Here is an 18,933-nt window from a genome sequence, read left to right as displayed (position 1 = left end):
ACTAAAATCACTGCTTGCTGAGCATAGTCAGCGAATCAGCAAGTGACTCCCAAGTTCTAGGAACCTGTACTTCAAGGAAATGCTCTTAAGAACCACTTACTACATTTAATATTGCATTACTTTACTGTCTTAAAGCAGTGGTCAAGGATTTTGTAAAGACCTATGCAATTTACAAAGTTTAAAATTTGGGCAACCTGTATTGAATTTATGAGAGATGTTATAGAGTGTCTTTTCATGATAAGCTATGAATTTTCTTTCCCATTATCTCTCTTGCTGGGCACATGCTGGAGAGCCTGTGCTTGTGGAGCTTTTGTAGTTTATTTCACATCCCAGAGGGAAAGCCCATTTGGGTCAGAATTATGATAGAATGCACAATATGTCAATTAATTTCTCTGTAACTTCTACTCAGATGTTTGTTTTGCATACATATACTCTAAGGAGTGGTTCTGATCTAGCTTCATCAAAATTACCTGGGAAGCTGATTCAGGATACAGATCACCTTTGGCCCAAATCTCTAGGGGGTGGGAATTTAAAATGGGGCAGTCACTTTGGAAATAGTTTGGTGTTTTCTTAAAAAGTTAAACATAAAACCACCATCGATTCAGCATCTCCAATTCTTAGATATCTACCCCAGAGAGATGAAAACACATGTCCCACAGTGAGCTGCTCACAAGTGTTTATAGCAGCATTATTCATAATAGCCAAAATAGAAACAATCTATATGAGTATCAACTGGTGAAAGGGTAAAATGTTGTACATCCATACCAGGGAATACTGTTCAGCAATTAAAGAAAACAAACTACTAAAAAATACCTTGATTTATTGAACCTCAAACTTACGCTTAGTGAAATAAACCAGATACAAGTAAACACATATGGTTTGATTACACTGATATGAAATGTCCAGAAAAAGCAAATCTCCAGAAACACAAAGTAATTTAGTGTTTCTGAGGCAGGGGTTGGAAATGCACATGTGGGACCTTATTGGGGGACATTCAAATGTTTTCAAACTAATTAATGATGGTGGTTGCACAACTAAGTAAATTTACTAAAATATTACTTAAACTCCTGAAATGGATTGATTATATAATATGTAATATATTCTCAGTAAAGTTATCAGAAAAAGAATATGAATTCTATGGGTGAATGCAGCCCAGGAATGTGCACTGTATTTATTTTTAAAAATTATTTTATTGATTATGCTATTACAGTTTTCCTGATTTTTCTCCCTCTGTCCCCTCCACCTAGAACCTCTACTCCCTCGGGCAAACTCCACACCATTGTTCATGTCCTTTGGTCATGTGTATAAATTCTCTGGCTACTTCATTTCCTATACTGTACTTTACCTCCCCATGGCTATTCTGTAACTACCTATTTGTACTTCTTAATCCCCTCATCTCTTCACCCATTCCCCCACCCCTCCTTCCCATCTGCCAATTATCAAAACACTGTGTCCATGATTCTGTTTCTGTTCTTGTCTACTTAGCTTGTTTTTAAGATTCTGTTGTTCATAGATTTGTATATTTTGCCATTTTATTATTTATAGTTTTGATCTTCTTTTTCTTAAATAAGTCCCTTTAATGTTTCATATAATAATGGTTTGCTGATAATGAACTCCATTAGTTTTTTCTTGTCTGGGAAGCTCTTTAGCTGCCCTTCCATTCTAAATGACATCTTTGCTGGGTAGAGCGATCTTGGCTGTGGGTCCCTGCTTTTCATGACTTTTCATATTTCTTGTCAATCCCTTCTAGCCTGTGAAGTTTCTTTTGAGAAATCAGCTGACTGTCTTATGGGAACTCCCCCATAAGTAACTAACTTCTTTTTTCTTGCCACCTTTATGATTCTCTCTTTATATTTAACCTTTGGCATTTCAATTATGATGTGTCTTAGAGTGGGCCTCTTTGCATCCATCATAATTGGGACTCTCTGTGCTTCCTGGGCTTGCATGTCTATTTCCTTCACCAAATTAGGGAATTTGTCTTTCATTATTTTAAAAATAGATCTCCAATTTCTTGCTCTTTCTCTTCTCCTCCTGGCACACCTATAATGCAAATGTTGGACTTATTGAAGTTGTCTCAGAGGCTGCTTATAATATCTTCATTTTTTTAATTCCTTTTTCTTTTTGTTGTTCTGATTAATTGTTGGTTGCTCCCTTATGTTCCATATAATTGATTTGACTCTCAGCTTTATCCACTCTACTATTGTTTCCCTATAAATTGTTCTTTATTTCATTTAGTCTATCCTTCATTTCTGACTGAATCTTTTTTATGCTTTTGAGGTCCTCACTAAATTCCTTGAGCATCCTTATAACCCATGTTTTGAAACCCGCATCTGATAGATTGCTTATTTCCATGTCATTTAGCTCTTTCTCTGGAGTTTTGATCTGTTCTTTCATTTGGGCTATGTTTCTTTGTCTCCTCATTTTGGCAGCCTCCTTGTGTTTGTTTCTATGTATTAAGTAGAGCTATTTTGACTCCATGTCTTGGTAGTATGGCCTAATGCAGTAGGTGTCCTATAAGGTCCAGTCACCTCCCCTATCACCCAAGCTGGGTACTTGAAATGCACCCTTTGTGTGGGCTGAGTACACCCTCCTCTTGTAGTTGAGACTTGAATGCTGTTGGCAGATCAATGGGAGGGATTTACCTAGGCTAGTCAAGCAGCAAGGATTAGCTGTGACCATTGACCACCAACTTCTGCCCTCCATGGAGGATCAACTGTGCAGGGGCAGTGCGGTGGTTTTCCAACAGGGTCTGTAGCTGTCTAGTGGGTTTGCTGGCCCTAGGGTTTCCTAGGTGATGCAGGCCAAGGTCAGCCGCCACCTGTGTTTTGCCTGGAGCCACCCTGCCTGAGCTATAGAGCAATCGGAGATGGCTGCTACTTGTGCTGGGCTTGGAGATCCTCAGTCAAAGTCAAGCTGTGAATCTAGGCTGGCTGCTGCTAGTTGCAGACCTGGGGCTCACTAAAGCCAGCTGTTACTTGTTAGAAAAGATTTAGAAAGCTGTGAAACATGAGCCAAGACCAGCCATCTATGCAGAAAAGCAGCTTGGGTGGGCCTGTAAGTTAGGTGGGCTGGAGTCTCTGGGGATCTCCAAGGAGGGTCAAATAATGGTAACCTTGTTGATGGAGTCTCAGATATGGTACCAGTTTGCTGACTCTGTAGGGATAGGGTTTAGAAAAGGGACAAAGGCCTCTGCTTGCCTTGATACCAGACATTTCAGTTTGTCATTGTATAACACTGGTGCCTTACAAGCTGCTACCTTGGTGCTAGAGCCCAGAGGAAGTGAGTCTGAGTAGGCAAGTCCATGTGTGTGTTCTTTAAGAGGAGCTGCTTGGGGCTCCAGAAGTTTCTTTCATCGACTCAAACCCTGCTGTTTTTTTGTAGCCAGAAGTTGTAGGGATTTATCTTCTTGACACTAGAACCCTGGGCTGGTGGTCCTGGTGTGGGGCTGGGACTCTTTGCTCCCAAGATATCCCTCCTGAATTTTTATCCACCACATGTAGGTAGGGGACTAGCTTGTTCTGCATCTGTGCTTCTCCTATCTGTCTGGATGGGTATGGTTTCTGTAATTTCATAGCTCTCAGACTTTTATTCAACTCAATCTGACAGTTCTGAGTGATGGCTGTTCTTTATTTTGGTTGTAATTTTGATGTGGTTTTGTGAATAGGCAAGCCATGTCTGCCTATGCTGCCATCTTGACTGAAAGTCCCAGGAATGTGCATTTTAATGAGTTATCCAGGTATTTCTTATACATTCCCAAGTTTGAGAACCATTTGTAATTTACTTAAGCTCAATACCCACCAAGGATTTTATGATGGCCCTACATTTGGGGAGACCAAAAGAATAGATTAAATTTCTCTAGATGTAATTAGAATTTGTAAAAACTGAATTAATTTTCTAGAACATCATTAAAGCTTACTGTGAATTAACCACAGGTAATTTGTTCATGCTCATTTTGGGTAGAGATAGCCACATTACAATATTTTCAACATGTATTTTGCAGTTGAAAGAAATCGTATTCAATTAAATACAGAGCATGTGGTGTGTGAAAAAATCATCAGTGTAATTTCACAGAAACTTTCTTTTTTTAATACTGCTACCTGAGGCACTGAATGCTTTTTCTTACATTTCTTTGAATATGATTATTGCCAATTAGAGGTGGCAATTTATTCCCTACTGCCTCTTGTCTTTCTACAGAAAGGAGAAAAAAGTAGTTTATTGATTTTCATGAAGCTTTTAAATCTGTAATTTTCTAATTCTTAATTAGTACTCAATATTACACAACTGATTATCTGAAATATTGATGTGAGCAAATGCCCAACCACACTGACATATACACATGATTCAAACAGGCTTTAACTTGTAAGTTCAAGTAAAGAATAAAATGCCCCAAGGCTCCCAAATACTTTTTAATTCAAACACAAAATTGCACATCACACCAATACTGCCAGCAAACATCATTTTATGTGTATTAGTGAATGTATTTGGGGAACACAAAGAGAAGAAGAAAGAAGAGGGGGAGAGGCAGTCATCTCATTAAGGAATTGAATTTTTAGGTTGGTACAAGACAGATTTTATGTAATTATAGAACTATCTGCCTGGAAGGGACACCAGAGAGCAGTTAACTACAGCAAGAGAACCAAGGTCCAGGATGCTGAATGGCATGGCCCCATGGGCAAGGGGAGTGCTCTGATGAAAAATAGTAGGTATTTATAGAATGCCACTATACACCGTGTTCTGCCATTATTCACTCAGTGATCCTTACAACCATCTTTTGAGGCATTTGCAGATGTGGAAACAAAGCCTCAAAGAGGTTAAGGAACTTACAATGGAAGAATCAGATCTAGGACTTGAACTCAGATCCTTTGAATTCCAAAAAGTGTGTTCTTTTTCTTGTTCCTCCCATTTCTTCTCATTTCTACAGTTCTTCCCAGTATAAAAGTTTGTCAATTATATATATCACTTGGTCCTCACACGACAGCCACAGTGAGAGATAGGACTCATATCCCCACTTTACAGATGAGAAAACAGGTTCAGGAGTTTGAAAAGAAAAGTGGAATGGCATCAAGGGCAAGTCATTTGCCCAACATGTCATGAAAAGTACAATGGTTCTCAAAGTATGACTCCAGGATCAGCAGCATCACATTAGCTTACCAGAAAAATTGTTAAAAATAAAAAGCCTTGGGCCTCACCCAAGACCTACTTACCAGAAACTGGTTGTGGAGTCCAGCAGCCTCTGGTTTAACAAGCCCTGCCAATGATTTTCATTCACACTAAGTTTGAGAACCACTGGGCTATTTAGCAGTAAAACTGTGACTTGTGAATCCTGGTTCAGTGCCAGCCCCATTGTACTTTCTTGAATCAAGCCCATTAAATAAGTATACATTTTTGTGCACCCATATCCTTTCCTTTTGTAATGTGATTACCTTTTATAGAGTATAATTGGTTTTTTAATATATATTACTCATTATAGATTCCTGATGCATGTTGTTTGTTTCAGATTCTTAAGTGTTTTCTTATTGATTATGCTATTAGTTTTCCCAATTTTTCCTCCTTTCTCCCCTCTCTGCCCTGCCCCACAACCCTCCAGCATCCTCCCGCTTAGTTCATGTCCATGTCCATGGGTTGTACATATAAGTTCTTTGAGTCCTCTGTTTCCTATACCATTTTTTATCTCTCCCTGTCTATTTTATGCCTGCTAATTATGCTTCTTCTTCCCTGTACTTTCCCCCCCACTATTCCTCCCTTCCCTCTCACCACTGAAATCCCTCCATGTGATACCCATTTCTCTGATTCTGTTCCTGTTCTGGTTGCTTGCTTAGTTTTTGTTTTCATTGTTTTTCTTTTATTTTAGGTTCATTTGTTGATAGTTGTTTGTTGTCATTTTACTGTTTCATTTTTTTTTGATCATCATCTTTTTCTTAGATAAGTCCCTTTAACATGTCATATAATAATAAGGGCTTAGTGATGATGAACTCTTTTAACTTGACCTTATCTGGGAAGCACTTTATCTGCCCTTCCATTCTAAATGATAGCTTTGCTAGATAGAGTAATCTTGGATGTAAGTCCTTGCCTTTCATGACTTCAAATACTTCTTTCCAGCCACTTCTTGCCTGCAAGGTTTCTTTGAGAAATCAACTGATAGTCTTATGGGCATTCCTTTGTAAGTAACTTTCTCCTTTCCTCTTGCTTCTTTTAGGATTCTCTCTTTATATTTAATCTTGGGTAATGTAATTATGATGAGCCTTGGTGTGTTCCTTCTTGGGTCCAACTTCTTTGGGACTCTCTGGCTTCCTGTTTCAGATTCTTAAATCAGTGTCTCTGCCTTTACCTCATTCTCCTCCCCTATCTCTGATAAGTGATGCGGCATCCCAGTGAATATGAGAATAATAGCAGGGGATTGACTGGAGTCTGAAGGTAGAAATGGGAAACACCAGGAGTAGTAAAAGACATGTCTTGGTCCACCAAGAGTATGCAGCTACAGAGACATTTTTGTTTTGATCCCACAATGTTGGACTGCACAGTTTGTGTATTTTACTCCTCCCTTTTTTGGATTATTATCAAAATTTCAAAATCAGATTTCTGACTTTGATTCTGATTCATATTTCCGTTTTTCTGGTAGAAAAAATTAGAGTATCTGGCACCAGTGAGCCCAGGAAAAACAAAGGAACAATGGGCTGTAACTGAGTATCAACTGCTCCATTTAGATGGACGTTGCTCTCCAGTTTGCCAACATCCCCACTACTCTCTATGGTAGGGGTTAAACTCATTTTCACCAAGAGCAACGTCAGCTTCTCCATTGCCTTCAAAGGGCCTAATGTAGAGCTCCTTGCCTCTAGTTAAGGAATAGTTACATTTATACAGTCCTAAAATTACATTCAGCCTTTTGAAGGCAACTGCGAGGCTGATGTTGCCCCCAGTGAAAATGAGTTTGACACCTCTGCTGTCTGTGGTCTCTGACTCTAATGCTGAATGCTACTTGCCCATTATGTTAGCACTTACATCATCACTTACCTTATTATAAAGGGAAATGTAAACTCATTTACATTACCTCTGCTGAGTGCTGAATTAAAAGCTAGATTATTTTTAAAGAAATAGGAGAGAGCCCTGGCCAGTGTGGCTCAGTTGGTAGGAGTGTCATCCCATACACCAAACAGTTGTGGGTTCAATTCCACCTCAGGGCACATACTTAGGTTGTGGGTTCAGTCCCTGGTTGAGACATGTATGGGAGGCAACCAGTCAATGTTTTCCCCACACATCAATGTTTCTTTCTCTTTCTTCTCCTCTCTTTAAAATTAATAAACATATCTTTTAAAACTCCTATATTAAAAAAGGGAGAGAGAGAAAGCCATAGGAGAGAGCCAATTTCTTTGCAGAAATGAAAACTGGTCCTGTGACTAACACAGAAAAGAGTAGCCCATTTTACATTATATGGCTCCTATGAGGATATGAATTAGTGAGCCTTGTCTTTCCATCGGGGAGGCAATGAGCTATGTTGTAAAAATTACATCTTCATGCTAGACTGGTCCCAGCATGGCTGGTAGAAACCTAATAGAAGCTATCAGGTACTTGTTGGCTCTTTTGTAATTCCTTGTCTTTCATATAGTTTCCTGTAGATGATTCTGCCCATGTGCTTTGGCAATAACCCCCACTGTGTGTGATTGTTTCCAGGTGGTGATCATGGAAGTCCAAGGCCTCAAATCCTTGGCTCCCAATCGCATTGTGTACTGCACGATGGAGGTGGAAGGGGGAGAAAAACTACAGACAGACCAGGCTGAGGCCTCTAAACCCACGTAAGTTTTGTTTCTCCACCCTTCATCGTCCACAAGGTTGTGCTCATGGGCTCCATTTTGGCTAACTCCAAGTGAAAGGTCTGATCTCCCTGGAAAGTTCTAGAAGGCACATACTCTGTTTTTCAAACAAGAGTACTTGATTATATTTCTATTTGGCAGCCATAACACTTGTTCAAATTCCTTTAAAGCAGAGAATAGAAGGAAATTAAAGAAACAGTTTCTCTTCTGGAGGCTTTATGTATTTACCTTAGAGAGCTGTGCAAGAGAGTCTGATATAAATTTGTTTTATTATATTTTCTAAATAATATTTGGTTTACTATATAAACAACTATTTTTCAAAATCTTTATGTGCCACAGTTACAAATATATTAACAAAGCAGTCTGTTATATTAGACCCAATCCAGTACCTTTTTCCTTAGGTCAGTAGGTATCTGTCCAATGCTCACTGCGTGTGTGCAAGGTATTATTGCACAGTATGAAGGAAAATAGTCACTGTTATGGTTCTATAGACCTTACATCTGAGTGTGGGCATCAGAAAAGTAATCGCACAAATACATGAGTATAACTACAAATAGTTATTAATGCTGAGGAGGAAAGAGTGCTTTGAGAGGACATATCGGGGGACCTGAACAAGCTTGTGGGGGCAGAATCAGAGTTAGTTTTCTTTAGGAGTTATAACACATTTGGACTAATATTATGAGAGGGGACCCAAAAAAAGAATTTATTTATGAAATATTTTGTATTTATTCTTACATGCTTAAACTTCAGTAACCTTCAAAGTACTCTACATTTGATATAATACACTTATCAAGAGGGTTTTTCCACTGCTCAAAACAGTTTTTGAACTCATCAATTCTGATGCCTTTTAATGCTTCTGTCATTTTTTTGTTTCACCTCTTCCACATCAGCAAAACATTTCCCTTTAAGGACTTTTTCCATGTTGAGAAACAGAAAAAAAGAAGTTGTTTGGAGCAAGATGGGGTGAATAGGGAGCATTGAGCACAGAGGTCATGATGTTTTTCATCAAAAATTGCTAAGCACTCAGTGCAGTGTAGACAGGTGCACTCATAATTCACCCATCATAAAATGGGCAAACAGGTTGAGAGAGTCTTCTAAAAAATTCACAAAAGCCAAAGTCAGCCTCTCACAACAATGCCAACTGGTACACTGATACAGATGGGTTCCTAGAACACTCACCTAGCAGAGGAAGCCTGCAGGTGAAGGGGAGGGCCCATCCTCCAGAAGATAATTCCAGTTTTTATTTGGGTCCCCCCTCATATACAAGTTTAGCAAGGGTAGTAGAAGTGGAGAGAAGGCTCCAGGTAGAGTCAGCTTATGCAACAGCCCTGTGACCAGGAGGAATTGAAAGAAGGCTGGTAGGACTGGAGGTCAAATAATAAGGTATAAATATGCTGCCAGTGAGAAGGGGACACACTGTGAGGGACTAGAAGAAGCTAGTATGGAGATATATGATTAGACATGTGTTGTGAAAAGATCACTCTGGCTGCACTGGAGGGGGCCAGAGTCAATGCAGGAAACCAGTTAGTGTCCTATTGCAATGGTTCACAGGGGTGTTGATAAATTCATTTGGGTCAGTAGATCCTTGGGCCTCAAGGATTCTTGAGAAATCACCTCTCCCTTCTCTCCCTAACTAGTGTCTCTCTCTCTCCCTTTCTTTTCTATCTCAGCTAAGCCATCTTAGACTAATAAGAATCTTTTTTTACTATTGTTAATTCCATAAGAAAGTCATAGAAAGGGTAACTCCAAACAGCACCTCACTGCCTCTCATCCCCCACAGCATTATGAGCTATTTAGCAGAATTTATCATGATGTTCAAACAAAACAGTTCAAAGAAAGCAGCAAATCTCTCCCAGACTAGAGAAAACATGAGGATATTGTGTGCCTTCAAGTGGTTCTCTACATGAATAGGCAAAGGCCTCGGACATTCAGAAGCTGGGTGAAATTAATGAGCATCCACAGGAGGAAATGGAAACCAGTGCAGCTTGTCACACACCACTTTTCCTCCACTTTTAAACTTAGTTTCAAACCATAAATGAATGTGGTTTCTTTTTTATTATTGTTAATTAAATCTCAAAATTTTTCCCAACTCTCACCATGGCCTGATCACTATCAATTCTACTATATTATGCTGCATTATTTTTATGTGCTTTTTTAAAAATGTGCCACGTAGGGAGAAGAAAAACCTATTTGGTGTTTCTGACAATCTTTTAAGATGTTGGACCCGATATGTTGCCACAAGTTAGGTAAGGAAGGAAAAGAGTCTTGATTTTTTCTAACAGGCTGTTGCTTTACATGTGCTATTTTAACTCAAAATGTAATTCATACCATTTTATTGGGCTTAATGGTTTCAGTTGCCAGGGTAAATGATGAGCTGAATTTCATGTGCTTGTAAATGTTTGAAACAGAGTTTCAGATTACAAATAAATATGGAATACTTAGATTTACCTACTTTAAATATTCATATCCACATATATATTCACTCATATCCATATATGTACATGATTATGTCCATATAAGTAAATATCTCACACTGAAATATTTTGCTTTTCTAGCTAGGATATAATTTTTTATTTCTTTTCAATCAATGAGTAGGTATTATCAAAACCCCACTGAGGGTAGGTTGACTGGTTGGTTGGTTGGCCATTTCACTGGTTGTTTCTTTTAATACAGTAGGAATGCAAGTTTCATAACTAGCATCAAGTCAAATCAATTGGCAGTGGCAACCTAGAGTGTTGTACTGAGAAGGATTCTGAAGCCAAATCCATATTCAGAGGAAAAGAGTGCCATGATCAACTTACAATGTCTGTTATGGCAATGAAGAGGGTATGATCGCCCTGTATTTGCCATTTCCATATTTTCCTAAAGAAATATACCCAGAGTGTGAAATCTACTAATGCTCTTGCTTCTTCCTGTCCTTTCCTTTATCCTTTCTATATAAATTTTCCTTATAACCATTACTGGTCTTTCATTTAAATCCACTGTTCTTTCCTGATTCTCTGCTTTACATTTTGCCTTGTCACCATTAAGTTATGGTAGTTTTCCTCTGCCACCAGTTTATTTGGTAGGATAAATGAGCTGGTTTGTGCATGCATATTTTCTTCCTCCCTTGTTTGGACTAACTCAGAATCTTCTCCATCATTTCTTTTTTTTTTTTTTTTTGGAGCTTATATTTCTTCTCTTTCCTCTTCTTCTACTTATAGTTTCTCCCATTCAGCTGTCATCTCTGCTACTTGATTTTGATTATCCCAAAAAGTATCCTTTTGAGGGCTATCATTCATTTGTCCTAATAACTCTACTTTCCTCACCTGATAAGTTTAGTCTTTTCTTGCCCCATTTGTCTTCTGAATCTTGTCTTGGACTCTTCTTACAGCCAGCTGATGCCATACTTTATTTATACATTCTAAAACAAAAATTCCACTCAAGGCTGTTTTATTTATTACTTATAAATTCTATTGATGCTGCTACCAAGTATTTTACCCAATAAGTGGAACATGAACACCTTAGCTTTTGTCTTTTTTTTCAAGTACAGCCACAAATGCAGGAGTACATTGGATAATAACCCACTTTGTCCAAGAATGTGCTTTTAAAACTTTAATGTGTAGAATACTCTAAGAAAAATAAGGGTAGGGAGTGTGGAAAGATACCAGCCAGCAGTATCCATCTCGGCTGCAGGTGTTCATCAAAACATGCTAAAAACATACACAGAGACAACCAGGTCCTGTAGGGGAATAGGAACAGCAGGGCCACTCCTCACATGGGGAGCACCTTGGCCACCCTCTCTCTGGTGGGGAGAGCACGCCCTTCCCTCTCTGGAGAGGCTTTTTATTGGTTTCATTTGCATAGGGATTCAGGTAAAGCTCCTTAAACATTGCCAGGACGTAAGGATCAAACAATAGATAGCAAGAAAGTCTGAGGGCCTATTTTGAGTCAGGGTCAAGAGCTGTAAAACTTTAAAGAACAAACTTACTTCTTCCTTGGACCCTTATCATTCAACTGAGAGTATTCTAAACAAAGCAGGTTTCACAGGATTTTACATATTCTTTCTTAGGCCTGATCACCCGGGGAACCCACCTTTTTCAGCACAGAGTTGCACCACCCTGTCATTGTTTCAGGCTTAGGTGGAGCAAGGGAACTAAGGCAGCCAAGCGATAAGGAGATTTTCTCCCAGAGGATGAGGACTCAGGCTATGTCAAAGCCGAGGAGCAAGGGTCCATCACCCCCTTTTGCTGTAGCCCCCAAAGTCCTTCTTTTGGGGGCCTCCCACATGATCGTGCCTGTCTTAGGTCATTCCCCCCTTGGGGAATCTTACCCGTCAATGGCTAACCAACCAAGCTTTGGGGTTCAGTTATGAATGAAGCAGCAGAAGCAGGGCTCCTGCCGGGGAGATAAGCTTTTGTCTCCTTGCTGGCTTACAGTACAAGGCCACTCCCTCAGCCTTAGCCTTGGCAGGGTTACAGCTTCTGATACCAGGCAGGGCAGTTCCCAAAAAGGGAGAGTGGAACCTTGGTCAAGTAAAGCTGGGAAATATAAGACATTACATCGTCCTCTCTTTCTGAGTTTTTCACAGTATATGCTGTCATTTTAAAGGCTTTGGAGATTCCCAACAGTAAATAAATTTATTTATCCCTAAGTTTCCAATCTTGTTTTAATTAACACCTATTAGCATTCATTGGAAATGCTGGTTTATACTGTACAAACCCAGTAATGGAGGTTTGAAACTTTCCCTCACCTCCTTTATCAATGTCATCTCTTCACTTAGAACAAGAGCCCTGTCTGGAATTGTCATTTTGGATCAGTTGCCTATAAGAATGCTATGTTCCTGAGTTAAATATACTTTTTGTTTGGAAAATTGCTGTGTGTGATATGTGTATGTGTAACCCGGGACTCATCCCTCATGTTATCAATTTCCTTACAACATGTTCATTATTTTTAAGCAGATTATACACCCTCTCCTGGGTTTTTAGTGTGGAAAGCCAGGAGAATATATGATCAAATGTTTTCAAGATTTATATTTATTTTAAACAATATTGCCTATATTTGCAACACATTTTTTTCTGCCTCTTAAAAGAAACCAGTGGAGGTGGAAGCTAAAGCAATTTTTAGGTGAGCAATCCCAGGAAAGCATGACAATGAAGGGAAATACTTGTGGGTTAAAGAACCCAGATATTTTTGTCCAGCTCCTTTGAAACAGAGCAGAGGACTTTTCTTGCCACGAGGCAGTGTTTTTCAAATGGCAGCACACTCATCTCTGCTGATGAGAGATTGTATTAGGTATTACCAAGACACAGCATTGAGTAACACCAGACCATATGATAAGGAAGTCACTTTTCTTTTCAGTTCTTCTGACCAAGTCAAGAAGAATGTTTTGCTTTGGTTCCAGTAAATCTTGAACACCTCCACAGATCTCAGATTCAAAACCTTCTACAGGCAACAGCCTCCAGGCAGAATTTGATAGCATTGTTTAAATCTCGTTTGACCAAAAAAATTTTCTGTGTAATGGTCATGGGATACTCTTGGAAAGAGAATATCTTTCCTGAATGGCTCCTGTGAAATTTAGATAAAAGGAATGATATGAAGGGCTGGCACTTGCATTCTCTCAACAAGTGCACATGGAATGCTCTACTTGTTTCCAGCTAAGGCTGGGGCTACAGCCATGAATAATGTAGGTAAAGCCTTGGCCTCATGGAGAGTACACTCTAATATTAGACATAGGCAATAATAAGTGAACAAGTAAGTATAAAGGATAATAACAGACTGTAGTTTGTGTTACCTCCTATCATGGCTGGTGTTGCCCCTGTGTCTACTGCAGCAGTGATATGAGGTTTCCTTTTTAAAGAAATATATTAACATTTAAAAAGTGAGTTAATTTAAATAAAATGCATTAAGCAAGTAATAGCACAGATGATACACAAATATGATTTTTAAAAATCATGAAAGTTAATCTTTTGCCTTTTGCCTTTTGCCATGAAAATGGGCATGGCCAAGATTGGGAAGATAGTATATAAATTACTTGGGGAAAATTGATGCAAGGAAATCTGTCTCTCTCAGTAGATTTGTACAGTGTAATTTAACCTCTAAAGAAAGCATGCCCTGAGGATTAAATACCAGAGAAAGTAAGTAATTCTGCTAAAGAGAAAGGCAGTTTGAGTTAGCAGCCCAATATTGTGCTGACTTATCAGAAATTATATTCTTCTAAATTGAAACCAAGAATGCCATTTGGCATCTGATTATGTAACAATTTCACTTCCTGACAACCCATGAGCTTTGTGATGTATGGGTTTCATTATTGTCAGGAATTCAAAAATACAATCAAACTATCTCCTACCACTTTCCAAGGGATACAAAAATAAAATACCTTAACTGGTAAATCTTGCTATAGTCCTAGCATTTTCTAAAGGTACCTTTTCTGATGAGACCATATTTTAAAAAAGAGCAAAAACAGTTACATTCTATAACATTTTTGTTCTATGAAATGTATTATTTGTCCTAATGGTACAACTCAGAATGGTCTCAGCTTACTAACCAAATTATTCATAGAAATGTAGTTCCATTAAATCTCCCCTACACTAAGTCAAAGTCAGAAAAAGGAAGCTGTAGCCTTTAATCCTTGTCTCATGTATCATCCTCTTAGTAGTACTTCCTTTCCCAATATAATGAAAAAGTTTTCTGTGTGCAGGTTCTTGTGACACTTTAAATGGGAACAGAATATCTTTCCTGAATGTCTCCTTTAAAATTTACATGTAAAGAATGATATGAAGGGCTGGTGCTTGCATTCTCTCAGCAAGTATTCATGGAATGCTCTACTTGTTTCCAACTAAGGCTGAGCCTATAGCCAATGAATAACATAGATCCAGCCTTGACCTCATGGAGTGTACTCTAGTAAAGGACATAGGCAATAACAAATGAACAAGTAAGTATAAAGGATAATAGCAGGTTGTATTTTTGTTCTCAAAGAAATGAAAAGGCTGCTACACTAAAAGGCAATGGACATGTAGGGTGCTCTATTGGCCAAGGAAACCAATTCATAGACAACGTGTGACTTGATACCTGAAGGATAAGATGGAATCAGCCATTAGAAGAGCTAGGAAAAGCATTTTAGGTACAGAGAACAGTAGGTGTAAAGGCTGTGTGGTATGAAGGGACCAGAAAGGAGAACAATGTGACTAGAGTTTATAGTCAGTGAGGAGAAGCATGCTACAGGAGGAGTCTAAAGAGCAAAGCAGGGACAGACAGTCAGGACTTATAGGCTACATAAACAATTTGAACTTCATTCCAAGACCATGGAGAAAAGCCACTGGAGGATTTTAAACCAGGGATGGTATGACTGGATTTCCATCTATAAGCCTGAAGCATCTTTAAGGACCAAAGTAAACTTGGAACAATAGGCATGTTGGTCAACAAACATGGAACATATACTATTTGCTGGGCATTAGCATTAGAGCGAGGAGTAATGCAGACATAGCCCTTGACATTACAGAACAATGGAGAAAAGCTGGCTGGAACTATTCCAAGTGCTGGGGCACAGGGTAATAAATTCTCCAGGAGCCACTATAGCTTTTGAGAACTGCAAAAGGTACCACATGGGAAAAGAGCCTCCTCAGAATCAGCTCCGATCTGTCTACATTTCTCAAAACTCCATGCTGAAGGTCATAGTCCAGGAGACATTCACGTAGTACTCAGTGGAAGCTTATACACAATTTCACTTGTATTTCTTTTCTAAGAAAAAGGCTTAGCTTCTTTCAGAGTTAATTAAATCATAAATGGTAAAGGCCAGCACTAACCTAGAAATTCAATTTTGCTAGGCTCCCTGAAGATATGTAGGTTAGGAAGAAGCAAAATTATAATCACAGTTTGGGATGCTTAGAGACTGTCCTGCCTCCCAGACCAGAAAGCTGGGTCCAAAAGCCACAACTTTTATTGAAAACTAGTTTGTGTTTGCTCATGAGCTGGAGGGTGAAAGTATGGTGGCTAGTAAAACAGTGAACAGCGGGGTAGACATAGGAAAGGAACAGGTGCTAGAGAACAAGATTTGCAATAGGAGCTTCTAGTGCTGCATCCGACTCCACGTAAATTTACCTGCATCTCACATCAGTCATCATGCTTTCCAGCGTCACCATATTGCTAAGATGTGGTATCCAAGATCCCTTCTCCTTCAACAATCCTATAGTTCTTTTTCATCCAGCTGATCCAGAGAAGGTTCATAATGGCAGATCTGAAGGCAGAGTTTTCAGGAATTGCAAATAACTTTCAGTTGGTGAAATTTCTAAAATTGGCAGGAAGAGTTCCAGAACTGGATGATCATGTGGTGGCTGGAGTTTGACATTTAGACCATAAAGCTCCATCTAAATGTGAGAAATCCTTGAAAGTTCTGGTTTCATTAGTCGTCCAATGTTAGGTAGGCATAACACAGGGATGTATTTTTTTAATGGCTCTCCAAGAACTAACACTAGGTCCACTGCCTTTCTGCTTTAGCTCTTGAATACCTTGCCTGACTTCCCTTGCCCATTATAACTAACACTGAGTAATCTGAGAACCGATCTTATCACACATCACTGTTCAGTGAAAATCCAATTCATTTCTCCCCAAGTGTGAAAAACCACTCTACTTATTACTTAGCGATCAGGGAGAATCTGGAAAGGAGGGTGATATAGTTACTTACCTGTAATAATGGGATGCAGCCCAGAAACTCCACACTCTCACTAATAAGAAAATAGGAAGGCTTGGATTACATTCATCAGTACATGGAAACAGTCTGGCATCATGGACTAAAGCCTGGAATAGGAAAGCACAGCACTGGGTGCATGTCTGAGCTATGTGACCTTGGGCATGTTGCTCAATTATTTGTGCCACATTTTCTACATTCTTGTGAAAATTAAATTAATTAACATATCTAAAATACCTAAAACAGTGCTTGTCACATACTAATTGTGTTAGCGATTATTACCATGGCTTTATTCTTGTTTGGAGGGAGAAGGGGGAGATGGAAAACAAAAAGTGAACTTGGTTTAAAATAGTGATCATTAACATTGATTCAACACTTTGGGCCAAGTGCTGTATGAAATATTTCATAGTCAATGTCTTATTTAATGCCCTACCAAAACCTCTAAGATAGGTACTGTTGTTATTCCCATTTTACTGAGGTTCAGAGAGGGTAAGAGAGATTTGGTCAAAGTTGCACAGATAATAAATAGCTGAGCCGGAAGTCAAACCCAAAGCCTATACTTTTAACTGACCCTGCCACCCTATATTTCTGAAAGAAATCACACCACTAAAAGAAGTTCATTTGATTATCATTGACTATTCAGCAAAACTGTCTAATGGGGCTCATTTTCTTTCCATAAATTCAGTTCCTTTGTGGGTTAAATCACTGGCCCTATTTAAATGGAGAAATGTGCTGTCACACATTAGGACTAGCACAGATGTTCTATCTCAATGCAGACACTCAGCTCAGCAGGCATCATTCAACCCATATCCAGCAGCACTGTTAAGTGCTACATAGGTGAGTCTGCAAAGATGAGCCAGAGGTGGCCCCTGTCCTCAACGTGCTAACAAAATTCTGGGAGAGCCACCAATGACAGTGATCATCATCCTTCTTCATGCAAATCAGCACCAGTAACAATTGCCCCAACCATTTATTGAAATCTAGGTGCTAGGCACTGAGCTGGCTGGTACTCTATGGTTCTGCCTAACAGACCTAGTCCAAATCCCAGTTCTAGTACTTGCCAGCTGGGTGACCTCAAGCAAATGGATTCTCCTCATTGAGCTTCAGTTTCCTCACATTTGAAAAGGAGACAATAATATAACCAGCCCTGTGGTATTGATGTTGAAAAATGATATGATCCATGCTAAGGGCAGAGTTCAATGAACAGGATATCATAACCTCTCAAGAAATATTATTAATAGCCAAAAATCTACTATAATCTCACCGGAGCCTACATGCTACTCTTAAGAAATAGATAACAATTATCCCTCTCTTTACATATAAAGAAAAAGCTCAGAGAAGCTAGGAAGTCTGCCCTAAAATCCTACAACTCCTCAAACCCAGGCTTTATGACTCCAACCACATGGGGAGCAAATCGTCAAGTTTGCCTGATGGTAAAGGACACTACTGCCAAAAGGCTGGAGGACAGACCCTCAGGGCGGGCTGGCATCCACTGGGTGATAAGAGAGCAGGAATGGAAAAGGTCAGTGTCCTCCCTGAGCATTCATCCAGAGTCACAATACACACAACATCCAGTCCCCCCACAGCCAGTATCTCCACAAACCCATTCTTTCAACTTCTTCCGGGTCAGAGCCTTTGTTCAAAAGAGGTTAGAGCACTGCTGAGATAATACTTACTATGTGTTGGTAAGTGCTTTATTTGTTTTGAGCAAAACCCCCTGTGTTGTGATATAGAGCTCAATTAACTGCAGGGAGACAGGTGAGTATGGGGCCTTCAGGGAAGACAGATGCTCTTCTTGGCATAAGACCAATCATCAGGGTATTTGGAAATTTCTGGAACTCTGGTGCTTAAATTCTGGAGTCCTTCAAAATTCCCCAGGGTTCCTTTGTGAAGACTTAAAAGCTCCCCCCACCATAGTTTCTGGTTCAGAGTGTTTAGGGTAGAGCAGTTATTTCAGGGAGGCTTTTATAGCTTGGACCTGGTTGGAAACATTTTAGTGATTCTATGGAAGATATGGTTTAGCATAAGTATCAGAGCAAAAGCTTTGGGTGACACAACCCCTAGTTTGGATCCCAGTTTTGCCAATGACATTGTTACATTGGGTAAGTTACTGAATCTTTCAGAACCTCAGTTTCTTCATGAAGGATACATACAGGTTTGTTGATGAGGATTCACATTTAATTGTATATGCAAAGCACCTGGCACAAATGTAAGCGCTGTTACTCTTTTCTTTATAATTATTATTGCCATCAGTGGAGCCCAAGTGAAAAGGAAAACAGTTTTGGCCATTAAAGTCAGGTGGTATGAACTAAAGAAGCTTAAGATATTTGATCTCTCAATTAGATGTTCTTTAACAGTTTCCCATGGAATGTGTTCATTTATATGTAGATTTCTCACTTGCACTTGGAAAAATTAGCCTGGTACATGTATTAGATGGCCAGTTATCCAATTTGAGCCAAT

General features: G+C 39.2%; 1 protein-coding gene across 1 annotated transcript in view; it reads left to right on the top strand.

Moving 5' to 3' along the window:
• Positions 1-18,933, top strand: part of CADPS (calcium dependent secretion activator) — a 478,898-nt gene that overhangs the window by 238,101 nt on the left and 221,864 nt on the right. The window contains 1 exon segment of the mRNA XM_036030984.1: positions 7,669-7,790. Within this exon segment, the coding sequence (XP_035886877.1) occupies positions 7,669-7,790 (122 nt within the window).

This window comes from Phyllostomus discolor, chromosome 7, assembly GCF_004126475.2.
Source record: "Phyllostomus discolor isolate MPI-MPIP mPhyDis1 chromosome 7, mPhyDis1.pri.v3, whole genome shotgun sequence".
Lineage (NCBI taxonomy): Eukaryota > Metazoa > Chordata > Mammalia > Chiroptera > Phyllostomidae > Phyllostomus > Phyllostomus discolor.
The sequence above is the reverse complement of the archived record's forward strand: the minus strand, read 5'-3'. Positions and strand labels throughout refer to the sequence as shown.